The sequence below is a fragment of the Syzygium oleosum genome, unplaced genomic scaffold (genome assembly GCF_021117445.2).
Source record: "Syzygium oleosum isolate NSW1041296 unplaced genomic scaffold, Sole_v2.1 Sole_v2.25, whole genome shotgun sequence".
Taxonomy (NCBI): domain Eukaryota; kingdom Viridiplantae; phylum Streptophyta; class Magnoliopsida; order Myrtales; family Myrtaceae; genus Syzygium; species Syzygium oleosum.
In genome coordinates, this window is record NW_026607509.1 from 1,485,980 (window position 1) to 1,498,819 (window position 12,840).

Sequence of the window (12,840 nt, forward strand, 5' to 3'; positions counted from 1 at the left end):
GCGCAGAGGAGAATCCGCCAAGTTTCGGAAGCTGACTGACTGTGAGCGAAACTCAGCTCAGCTCACAGACAGCGGGGAGAGAGCTTACGTGGCTGCTCGTGGCCCCGTTGTCGGGTCGGGTGTTTGCTGTTTTGCTGCTGCTGCTGTTCGGCTTCGGCTGCGGTTTGTGTTCGGAGACGGAGGGGGGAGGAACGGCCGGATGAGGGGGGGGCGGGACACGTGGCGCGTTCTCATCCGTTTGAAATTTTTTTAGAAATTTTTTATGGAGGCCTCGTACGGTGGGATACGAGAGATTTTCTTTCCCTTCCCTTTTTTCTCTTCCTAAAAATGTAACTCTCGATCTTTGCATCTTTTTTTTTTTTTTTCAAAATGTGCTTTTGGTGCATTTGAATATCTAACAAGGAAACTCTCATTTGAAATCAATTTGTTTCGCTTTCGGAATATTTCGGGAAATTATCTAAAAAGTCATTACACTTTTGCGTATTTAGTCCTAAACCCTTTTTAATTTTACAAATTGAGCCGTAAACATTTTCGCATTTTGCTAATTGAGTCCATCCAGCCAAAATTGATCGGAAATTGCTGACGTGAACGCCGACCGTCTTATGTGACACGATCAGTGCTAACGTTGGGCCCTCATCTAGGCTGGGCGAGGGTCACTAACCCTCGTTTGTGGTTGGCGATGGTTGGTCGACGAGTTCGTCGACCATAGTTGGGAAAAAGAAAAATAAGTATAAAATTAATAAAAAATTAAAGTATTATTAAAAATTATTCACGTTAGCATCGACCGTGCCACATAGGACGGCCAGTGTCTATGTCGGCATTTTTTTACCAAAATAGGCCGGATGGACTCAATTGGGAAAACGTGAAACGATTTATGACTCAATTAGCACGATTAAAAGGTTTAAAACTGAATTGACAAAAGTGCAATGGATTTATGACTTTTTGAACTTTTCTCAAACATTTCAAAGGGTAAAAGCCACCAAAAATCCCAAACTATGCCCATTATGATACATTTACCTTAAACATTTTTCTGTGACACAAAAAATCTCAAATTTGTACTTGTGTGACACATTTACCCTCCATAAATGAGTACCGTTAAAATCTACATACATGAATGCCGAAATGCAAACGGTATTGACATGATACCCACGTGACTTAAGTGAGATAAAAACATTATTTTGGCTGAAAAATCATGTGATAGACCCTTAATGGAGGGAAAATGTGTCACATAGGTACAAGTTTGGAGTTTTTTGTGTCACAAGAAAATATTTAGGGTAAATATGTCGCAATGGGTATAATTTGTGATTTTTGATGTCACACAAAAAAAAGTTCATGGCAAAGCTCACAAATGTATGTACCCATCGTTTGCAACAACACATACTTAGTGCTCAAGAGACAATAGAAGTGGAAGTGGCGACTATAGTGTTCATGCGTATATGATCTTCACAAATCTACCTGATGGATAAAGAATCGATTTTTACATGCGTGAAGAACACTCATCATTGCATTCTCTAATTTCAGCTCACATTTGTTAGAAAAGTGTTAGTGAAATATTACTTGCCACAGCTGTTATCAATGCCCACCAGATCCAAGCACGACGAAGAAGCCATGGTTTTTCATACTGATCCTGTTCTTCTCATTGGAAGTGCATTACACTTCAAGCTCAAAATGTACTTACTTTCATGGTTGCATTAAAACTTAGAAGCACATGAAACCCTGCTTCCAAACCCTGTGTTCGAGCAGATGCTCCGACTAAACTTGACTGTCGAAATCATGATATCCGAGTAAGGTCTAGCAAAGCTTGACCCTACAAGCGTTTGCTACGAGCAATCAAGGACAATCAATGTAACATGCAGCAGTGTGGCTACCAGCACCACCTTGATGGTGGTGGTGCTAGTTTCCTCGTCCACATGCTTTGTTACGTGTTTCCCGTCTCACCCAGGACCACACTATTTTAACTGCTTGCCCACTAGAGCACGTAGTTGGCTTATACTTCCACGAAAGTAACAAATGCCCGATGACTACAGAGCAGTCTCGCTCAGACTGATCACAAGCGGCCCGTATCAACCAAAACTTGAACAGCAAACTATGAGACAAATGGATGACTCCATTCCAAAAGAAAGAGCCAAAGGTTGCAATGATACATGTCCGAAGAAAAGGGTCTTAAAACATTCTCTCTCAAATGATATTTTCTTGGTTTTAGCATGTTAAAACCAACCACAACAGAATGAACCAAGCGAAACAGGCAGATAATCCTGTTCTGGAGAACTGGTGCCAGAATTGGAGCCGCAGGAGGGGACAGCATGAAAGGAAAATGAACTAGAAGCACTTATTTTTGCTACTCCAAAATTTTCTGCAGAACCCACCAAACAATGCACGTTTCAAACACCGGCCTTACTTAGATCTTGGAATATCAAGATTCTCAAATATTGGGCTGTCAACTCCGACGCCCATTGCGTTGAGACCATTATCGACATATAGGACAGTGCCGGTGATGGCAGACGCCAAAGGCGATGCCAGGAATGCAGCAGCATTTCCAACCTCCTCTGTGTTCATTGAAAAGAAGCCGAGGAACAGGAATTAGAAATGGCAGTCGACTGGATTTCTAGACCACACTTGCACTTAACCAATTTTCATTACAAATGGCTAAAATGCTTGATTGCTTCATGAACATTGTTAAAACAAAAGGATAACAACTGCGGTAGCAGTGGATGACTCACCAGCTGATAGTTCTTTCTGCAAGGGTGCATTTTCCAGAGAGTAGTCGATCATCATGTCAATAAAGCCAATTGCTTTTGCAGCACGACTTCTCAATGGACCTGTTGATATTTCGCATCGCGACATCATTGAGATAACATTAAAAGGAACAAAGAAAGTGAGATCTGCTAGAAAAGCTCCAAACTGTACCTGCAGATATTGTGTTCACTCTTACTTTATGTTTTCTCCCGGCTTCAAATGCCAGCACCTGCAGTAATCAAGCAGGAAAAGAAGCAGGCATCAGGGTCATATGATAAGCTATTGATCTAAATCGGCAGATCCCAGTATAGATCCATTGAGGAGGGTGAGGAGAAGAAGCACGTCATGTGGGAAAAGGACAAAAGGAGAAGAAAAACCTACTCGTGTGTCACTCTCTAGAGCAGCTTTTGCTGAACTCATCCCTCCTCCATACCTGCAATATTAGATAAGTCAGCTAGAAATCTCATTTACAGGACTGCACCTAAATAAAGCAAATGAACAAATACCCAGGAATGATCCTCTCAGATGCAATGTATGTCAAAGAGATGGAAGCACCACCTGTAAGACAAACCTACCGTTAGCAAGACTGACTGGTGCATTTCTAGGACTTCTTGTCAAGATATGAACATAACAGCGCCGACTGATGGTCGTATCAGGAAAGCAGGCCCAAAATTTAAAGGAGTAAAACAGGACAAAAGAAAACAAGGTAAGAAAGTTGCCTGGATTCATAATTGGAACAAAGTGCTTGAGCAAAGATACAAAAGAATAGCTTGATGCAGAAATAGCAGCAAGATAACCATGTCTTGATGTTTCCAGCAGAGGTTTACTGACCTGCAACAGAGAACGTAGCATTTAACCAGTCATTAGTAAGCAGTAGCGTGGAATAGGGAAAAATGAGATTAAAAATGCTTAACCTCTGGCCCATTCGCAAGTGAGTGCACAAGGATGTCAATACTTCCAAAATCCTGCTTGACAGATTCAGCAACTTCCTGAAAGACCGTTACCAAATGAGTTGGAATGGGTAATGCCGGAATGCAACTCCATGGATCTGAGTTTAATAGGAAAGACGTTCCCTTTTGCTTGATAGGTGAACAGGAAAGATGTTCATAAGAGTACTAAAATCAAGATAAGCCTCCTATTAATTTCAAAACGAAGGTCCATAACCCTGAAAAATTAGATAAATCAATATATAGCTAGACGCTTAGAGATAAGCCTCAACATGGTCATCAGATGGGTTAATTGGGAAAAGTACCTGTTTACCTAGAAAGCCATTAACAGTTCAGTCTCCAAGAAGTTCCCCGCAAACGAATCACTCGATTTTTAAAATACTGATGAAACATGAGATAAAAATTAAGGGAGACATTCTACTCTTTAGGAGAGAAGAGAAGGTCAGAATCTAACTCGTTCCTGGAATTATCTCCGGACGCTGTTATCGGTTAGAGCAGTTCATTTCTTCCCTATCTCAAAGCACTAGAATTATTTTTTTCAAATAGCATGTCAACAAGCAGAAAAATACTTTACAGCTTTATGTTACAGATTCCAACAAGAACTGGAATTTGGACAAAGGATATACCTGGACAGTCCATTTTGCAGAACCTGCATAGCGCTTATTTGCCTTAATCTGGAGATCGCCACAAAAAAGAGCATAATTAATGGCACTATTTCACATATGGAGTAGTTTGTGGAAACTTCAAATAAGCAATTACATCTTCAGGAACATCCTCAGGATTGTCAAAAACAGCATCCAGTGGATAAACTTTGGTGATTTTCATTAAGGAACCATCTGGCAATCTGAAAAGTCACAATACAATACAATAAACTTAATCAGATACGACTGAAGACAAAATAATGCTGAAAGCACAAAAGGTTCGCTTACGCTCGTGATTCATCAAATTTCCCGCGCCTTAGGCTGCTCTCGAAAATATTTAGTGCCTGCAAATACACATCACTGAGTTCGGGTACTCTCAAGAGTTTGGAACAAAATAGGGACTGATGGCATGGAAACTTGATCTACGTATAAAATCCACATACCGGAACCCATGTACCAACAAGAATTTCGGCACCAGCAGCGGCAAGAGATTTCGCTATTGCCCAACCATATCCATTGTCATCGGCAACACCAGCAATAAAAGCTCTCTTGCCTGCAAATGTCATGATGCCATTAGGAAAGCCTCTTGTACCCTACACTCCTTTTTTTCATTTGTTTTTTGTGGCCAGAAGCCAAGCACTCGATGGTTGTCTCTTCATACTAAGCCAATAATTCAGCTGGTCTCACGCTTACTTTCACATAAGAACGAAAAAGAGCGGAGAAAAAGATGCAATACCTCTCAAGTCAACAGGCAACCCGGGCAAAGGGGTGCTTTCATTTGCACTGGACATAGCTCTAGTGACGACATTCCTGAAGGTTACCACCTTGGACGCGTGTTTCTGCGAGAACAAGTCCCTGGAGGAGATGTGAGAAGAGCTCGCGAGCTTCGCCCAACACGCTTCTCTCTGCTCCGCACCCAAAAAAGCTACGCACGGCCTGACTGCTGCTGATCTACGTAGAGCGACGCCCGGCTTCAGCGCAGCCATGTGCGTCCCAGGAGTCGCGGTCGCGGCCATATCCCCGGCAAATCAAACCCACGACAAATCGAGCAAAATTTCCTGCACATTTCCCGCGAGATTCATTAAAAACGACATCTTTTCAACCAGCTACCAGCGTCAAAAACGCAAGCACCTGGCATGCAGCGCGGAAATTCCAACACCCTCAAGACCAACACGAGACACGCGCACACCACACAACGCCCTAAGGCTCCCGACACGAAATGCCGCGCGATGACGACCGCATTTCGCCGGCACCGGCGCCGCGGCGGCGGGGATCAGACCCCCGGAAATGAGCGAACCGGCGAGAGTTCTCTTGATTGGGAGACACGGGGGGGGGGAGGACACTCACCTGTGGGATCGCCGAGGTTAGAGCCGGAGAGAACAATGTCCGAGAGAGAGAGAGATGGTGTATGGAGAAGGCGCCTGGGTCGGCCTGCGACGGGGGGAGTAAGAAATAGAGGAGGGGAGAGGGAAGAGGTTTTCGATGAAATCGAAGGTGGGTGCTTTGGCCCGTGGTGGTTCGTGTCTGTTGGGAAAACTTTGTAATCGCCGAAGGGCAATGAGAAAACCAGAGTCCTCTATTAAAAAAAAAAAAAAAACTGGTAAATTATTAAGTACCGAGCCTTGTTTGGTTGTCTGTTGGTTTGGGCATTCAATATACCACATAGAATTTACAATAAATTATACAGCGATTGACACGTGTTCATATCGGGCCCACCTGTCAGAAAATTGTCTCTCTCTCTCTCCTCTCTAAATCCTTCGCTCATCCCCGGTTCTCTCTCTCTAAAACCTTCGCTCATGCCCGACTCGCGACTAGCTCTGCTCTCTAGTCCAACGAGCCGCGCCACCGCCACCGCCACCGCCTCCGATCCATCTCCGGCGACAACTTCCGAGGTATTCAACCTCTGGGGACTCCGGAATCATGGGACTTATCGTACACGACGTAGAACCTGTCATCCTCGCCGACGACGCGAGAGTACCAATCGTCGACGCCGAAAGCCGGGGTCGAGCTCGTCTTCGGCTTGAAGACCAACCGCAGCAGCTTCTAGATCGACCGTGAGATTTGGGAGTGCTTCTTCGCCGTCGTCGAGGTCGCCGGTTGCGGCTGCTTAGGCGGAGGAGGAGGGGGAAGCCGCGGCGGTCATGGCAATGAGCATGGATAGGGTGCAGGCATAGATGGCGGAGTCGAGCTTGAAGGACTTGAGCTTGAAGAACTGTTTCGAGCGAAGGTTAGAGAGAAAGATGGGGGGTTGGGCTTGGGGCTGCAGAGAAGGAGAGCAAAGCGCATGAGAGAGATGGGAGAGAGAGACAATTTCCTGACGGGTGGGCCCGATATAGACACGTGTCGATCACTGTATGGTTTATTGCAAATCCTACGTGGTATATTGAATGCCCCTAATATTTTCTGGGTTTGGAGGGGAAAATAAAAGGAAAAGCAAAGAGGGTGAATTTTCAAAGTCTCGCTCACAGCTCGACCCGCCAAGTTTGGTAATTTGGTTAACCCCCCTCCCTCTTCATTGAGCCTAATGAGTCCACTCCTGTCTGTAGGTCATGTCGGCAGTGTGCAGCGAAATCCTAATACCTTCACCCAGGAGATCGCCAAGAGAGAGCCCATTGTTAGAATAATTAAATATTGCAATGGTCCCGCAAAATCTTATATGGAGCAGGAGGTCATGAGTTCAAATCTTTCCAGGCATCATTTGCCTCCCTAATTAAATATGTCAATGCTTAGTACTGGGCAAAAAGACCAGAATAAGCGTGAAACTCACACTGATCAACAAATTCAATTTGATCCACTTTCACTTAAAAGCTTAAGTCAATGAATTATGGGCCAACTTGATTATATTAACCGCTCCACATCGCATTAGTTTTCCGATGGGAGTGAGACTTCTCTCATACAACTCATACGTGCATTTCAACAGATCGAACCCGACAAACATGAACATAATGTTTAGCAGGAATTCGTAAAAATTTAGTCGAAGAAGAGGTTCGGAATCCGAGTCATCGAAATCGACTCGAGCCTCTCTCTTTCTTGATGGGGGGTTCTTCTTCCATAGATTGAGATGGCTTGTGAGAACGGATTTGTTCGCTGGCTCGACATTGCACTTTTGTTTAGATGTGCAGGTTGTTCGATGGATGCGGTTCGCTCTTCGGTTCAGCCCAACCAATTGGGCCTGGGCCTGGAGATTTGATAAGGCCTGATTTGAGCCCCTTAGGGCCCACTGGTGAGTCTACTTCGCAGCCCGTTTATACTTTCCTTGTAGATTCCGTATGCTTTGCAATGATCTGGATTCCCTTCATAATTTTATAGAGCGCAACGACATTTCTTCATCTTGTGATAGTTGGAGTAACTTTATCTTATTCTTTTCCTAGTGTCTAATGATCTGAGACTGAATAATTATGACCACGAGAATCGCATATTATGATGGGCTTCCTTCACCGATGCACGGCGATGATGCCCGATTTCTCCCGAGCTCTTCCGAGTCGGCTCGAGCCTTCCGGTGGACTGCGGCGAATTACGCGTTACAATAAAAGGAAGAGGCTGCCTTTTTGGGCTTGACTTCGGGAGGATTTTCCAATACTTAGGTCAATGAACAAGGGACGAGTGATCCAGGACAAAAAACTCGCATTCGCTTTTTCAGGATTTAGAGAAAGCAAGTGGATGCAAGTGGATTAAAGTGTTTGTCCAGAAAGCGATGCTATAACATGTCAAGCACCCAAGTAGTGCTTGCTTGACGAATAACCTTTGTTTTGGCTGTGTTTGATTTAGCTTTTGAAGAAAATCTTTGAGAAAATGCAAAGGACATTAGGTTAAAGGAGTTTTTTCGAAGTGCAAGTAGTATTTCATAAATTGTAATTTATAGGTGAATCGGAAAACGACTTTGATTTAAATGGTGTTTGAAAAATCACACTTTGTAAAGTACTTTTACTTTAAAAAAAAAACTCAAAACCAATGAAGGACTACAAGACTCCGGCGAGGCCAAATATGGTTGCCGGCGAGGCCAGATCTAGCGCCGTCAGCCTTGCTTGAGGTCGCCTGGAGTAGCACGACCTCAAGCGAGGCTGCTGACTTTAGGAACTAGCGCCGGTAGCCACATTTGGCCTTGTTGGAGTCTCGTCGGCAACCTGAACCCTCGCAGGTGATGTCGCTTGAGGTAGGGACATTTCTGGAATCATGAAAGTTTAGTGAGGGTAAAGTTAGAAGAAGAAAATATATTTGCATTCCGAAAATACTCAAAGTACCTTCAGACCTACCTTGAGTTAAAGGCATTTAGAGAACTTTGAAAATGCAATTGGATCTTCCTAAAGCTCTCCAAAAAAATTGTCAAACCATATTTGCCTTTGTCCAAAAGATTTTGGAGCCTAAAGCCTCTTAAGAAAGCAGTTCCCAAAGCTCCCTAGAAAAGTCGTTCCCAAAGGCCTTCATCCTTTAAGGGTTTTTCTCTGCACATAAGATGATTTTTACGAAACACCAGATTTGAGATTCTTGTTCCAAAGCATGATCGTTTCTATTCAAGCTTTATCCAGAAAGAACCTTGCTCCGCATGCTCTTTATATCCACAACTTTAGCCCGAACTGTTACTTCTCCTTTTGGGAGCTTTTTGTCCACTTTACATTTGATCTTCATGCTTTAAGATGAACGGCCAGTTCTGATCTGTTCAAGAGACAGATTCTCGAATCATAACAGGTTGTAACTCATTGTATTTTCGTACTTCGCAAGTAAAATACTGTAACACACCAAAACTAAAAGACCTTACAATCAACGAGTAAGATTTTTCGCTCGGACGGTTATCGAGGATTAGGAATCTGTTCTCCAAGATCCTTAGAAATGCACTAAGATTTTACCCACCCATGGATAGCTCAGTTGATTAGGGCGTACTTGGGATTGTGTGGTTAAGCGCACTGGTCCCAAGTTCGATTCCCCAGCTGAGCACTTGTGATTTAAGTGGGGGCCATGGGGGTGGGTTGCTGTGCAAGTCTCCCCCGATGAATAGTCGAGATGCGCGCAAGCTGGCCCGGACATCTCGGTTACAAAAAAAAAAAAAAAAAACCTTCCATAGAAGAGTGTATGATGCTATTTGTAGAGTAAATTCCTACGCGAGTACTTTCTTTGGCAACATAAAATGCTTTATAGGTGACACATATAATAATGTGTCAGAAGTTTAGTTTGAGCATAAATGAAGAAGAACAACTTACCTTCTTTCTATGGCGAGGAAAACCGTTTTAGGTAAGTATATTTCGGGCCCACGAAAGGCGGTGCTAGCTAACTTCATGTATTGGGTAATACTTGAGCCATAGTCCGTGTTAATAACAAGTTAAACATGAGATTGTTAGAACTTCAAAATAGCGAAAATCAGATATATGTTGTCCGCCTAATCGATACACGCATACATCATGCATGTGTTACCGGTCGATTGCTTGGGATCGGACCCGTATAGCGACTTAGACTTACTTGGATCATTGGAGCGCCTAAACCAAGCTTTTTCTCAATGGGTCAATCGCTCACTTGCTTAGCCAAATTGTAGAGAAAAGCTCCGGGAGAGAATGAAAAATGCTTTGATTCTTTGGATGATTCAAATGAGGCTGAGAACACCCTACTTATACAAAAACTCGACTGATTACATCCATTGATTGACTGTCGATGTAGCGGAGGAGATCGCATCTCCCCGTCCACCAACCATTGGCATTTATGTCGAGAATTCTCTAGAATATGGCACAATTACCGCATCGCTCATCCCTAGGAATGTTACAGAAGCTCTTGTATATTTGGTCCATTCTTTCTTGATCGTGTCACAGTTCTTGGCACATGGACACCTCGGGTCCGTGACACATGTATAGTAGGGAAACATGATAGGCATGCTCCGCCGAACCATGAAAATCCTCAATGTCAAATGTATTTTTTTTTTATTTCTTACTTGCATTGTTTACATATGTTCCATGATGCCGCCGTTCTGCATAACGCAAACTTTTGGACCTTTCCATAATCAGAATTGCCGCTTTGACCTCTCCTTAATTATTTGATGCTTGGGATATGCCTAAAACGTGGGATCCAAATTGTGAAAGGATTCGTCCTTCGAGATCTGTTTAAGATAAATCCAAACATAATGGCTAGAATAAAGAATTTTTCGTCTCCAGAAAATGGCGAAATCCCAAAATAATTCGTCAAATAATTGTTCTTTATTAAATAATATTGCCGTCTCGAGTTGTTAATACGAAACCGCTTGGCGTACGTAAAAATTTTACAAGATGATTTCCGAACCGTTCTTGAAAGTCTGAGCCGTGTGCAGCGAAGACGCGACTTAACATTTCTACGCTGTGACGCTCTCCCTCATTTGCATGTTAGGACTTGGTCTAAGACTAAAGCGCAAAAATTGACAATGAAAAGGGCAAATAAGGAACGCGGCAAGATCTAAACTCAAGACTTCTTACTCTAAAATGATATAAGATTTTAAGGGATTAACATCGTGCGATGGTTCTTCAAAGAGCTGCAACTTTTCAATGCAATGAAGAAACGAACGAACGAACGAACTTTTTTGACCAAAAAAAAATTGCAATAATGTGTGGTGGACTAAGTACGCTCCTCGTGGGCACCTATGTCAAAGATGACCATTAAATATATGGTCGACAACCACGCCGTACCTAGTTGCATAGGTCAGCTTGATTTGTCTTTTCAAGCCCGAATACGACCATTAATTTCTACGACCCATAAATGAAAAAAAGAAAAAAAAACTCCATTTAGTCGGGTCGAATTTTATATTTCCTTCATCAAATATTTCTTCATCGATTCTATTGAGCTACTAATAATTTATTGTACAAAATTTTCGCAGCCTCTTTTAAGACGGGAGATTTTGATTTTTGCCCCTCCAAGGAGTCACGATAAATTAATCAATAATGTTAGGCTGAAGAGGTCAGGGGGAACGCTAAGGAAAGTGGCGGACTTTCTATTCAATTACGTGACTCGACAGATTACGAGTTAATAATTTAATAATCATTATATATTATTTTTTACTTTTATTTTTTGCCTCGGGAAGTGATCGCAGGTTCCACGTGCTTTCAGAATGGCGGCGATTAATTCTTTGACCAGCTTGCGAGTAGCCGAGCGGAACTTGTCGTTCGATCGATATTATTGCACGAAATCATAGGCAAAAATTCAATCCCTGTCCCAATTGGAGTTATGTCCTCCTGTCCATTGGCTCTAATTCGCACCTAAACCGCGATTACCCGCGTGGTTACGCTAAGATTAATTGCACGCGAAGTTCAAGGGCGATGTAATCTCTATCCGCGTCGGCGTCGAATAAGAATCGTCTCGAATCGATCCGGAAGTCTTCGTGGCGCAATCAATTTATTAGGTGGTTTGAATTCGTGGCATGCCGGTGCACGACGGTTGTGCTGACAGTTGTACTCCGATTGGCCAATTCGACACGGCATGATCAAACTCTCGTTGCCCGAAAAAACGAGGGCGACCCGAAACAGTGGTTTGGTTTGGTTAGGTCCGTGTACATGCACGAACCAGCTTTTGACTCTTCGTTCATACCGTACAAAGCGTCTCGCCTTTGCGGAAATTAAGGGAAAACGCGTGCGAACATGACACAAGTCGGATCGATTGCTCTTTCCTTTTTCTTTACTTTGCTCTCGTGCCAAAAACGAGAGCTTGTAAAGCAAAAGAAAGCGCATGTCATGACCCCCCAACCCAATATGGTATATCCCCTTTTTGATGCTTTTAAAAGGATTTTGGATGCTAGGCATCTATCGTGGAATTATGGAAAATATAGTGTATTTTCCGTCGTTATCGATAACCATATATGCAATAAAAAAAAGGGTCTTCATTGGATGGAATTACGATAGCCAAAAGTTTGATTGTGCACGTCGTTTTCAAATTATTAGATCGCACGAGCGCATCAAAGGAGTGCATTCCCGTTTACATAAAAAAATGACCAATTTTTTGTAATTATCGACATGCGATAGACTTGGTCGATAAGAGCGAAGTTTGGTAATTTATTATATACAATGTGAAGAATCGACAACTTGATGAATCGACGGCTTGAAGGAATCGACAAAAAGTTGAGTCGACAATATGGGATGCAACCGTCAAAGAAATAACCGCCAACGTAGTGGAATAAAGCAACCGTCAACGTAGTAAAGTTGAAAAAACCATCAAGATAGTTGAGATAACATAACCGTTGATAATCGTTCTTTGTAACCTCTATTTGTAACCTTCCTTTGTAACCTCTATTTGTAACCTCCCTTTGTAACTTCCTCTTGCAACCTTTGTTTGTGATCGCTATTTGTATCATATATTGATAACCGTTGATTATAGGCTTTAAGTAGCCACATCGTACTCTTCGAAGACCCCTCAATAAATCAATGAAAATGTTATCTTTCAATTATCTTTACTTCTTGTATTGCATTTTTTCTTCCTTAGATGTAGCTTTCCAATTCGCATCGTCGATTGAATTCCAGTGTATATCTCTATCATAGGTGTCGCATCATCGATTAAATTCCGGCATTACATCTTTG

The 12,840-nt window shown here is 42.8% G+C and overlaps 1 protein-coding gene across 2 annotated transcripts; it reads right to left on the bottom strand.

Annotated features, from left to right (window-relative positions):
* Window positions 1–2,089: 2,089 nt before the first annotated feature.
* On the bottom strand, window positions 2,090–5,910 carry LOC115674854 (enoyl-[acyl-carrier-protein] reductase [NADH], chloroplastic-like). 2 transcript variants are annotated; one of them, XM_030597370.2, is made up of 13 exons: window positions 5,672–5,910; window positions 5,061–5,382; window positions 4,768–4,877; window positions 4,613–4,668; window positions 4,443–4,527; window positions 4,310–4,357; window positions 3,651–3,725; window positions 3,456–3,567; window positions 3,243–3,294; window positions 3,118–3,169; window positions 2,908–2,965; window positions 2,721–2,819; window positions 2,090–2,546 (listed from the first exon to the last, which is right to left on the bottom strand). In XM_030597370.2, the coding sequence occupies exons 2-13, from the start codon at window positions 5,338–5,340 to the stop codon at window positions 2,395–2,397; spliced, it is 1,179 nt and encodes a 392-aa protein (XP_030453230.1). In that variant the 5' UTR covers window positions 5,341–5,382; window positions 5,672–5,910; the 3' UTR covers window positions 2,090–2,394. The 2 variants fall into 2 exon arrangements, with proteins under 2 accessions (XP_030453230.1, XP_056158736.1); XM_056302761.1 differs by lacking the exon at window positions 5,672–5,910 and adding an exon at window positions 5,456–5,603.
* Window positions 5,911–12,840: the final 6,930 nt, after the last annotated feature.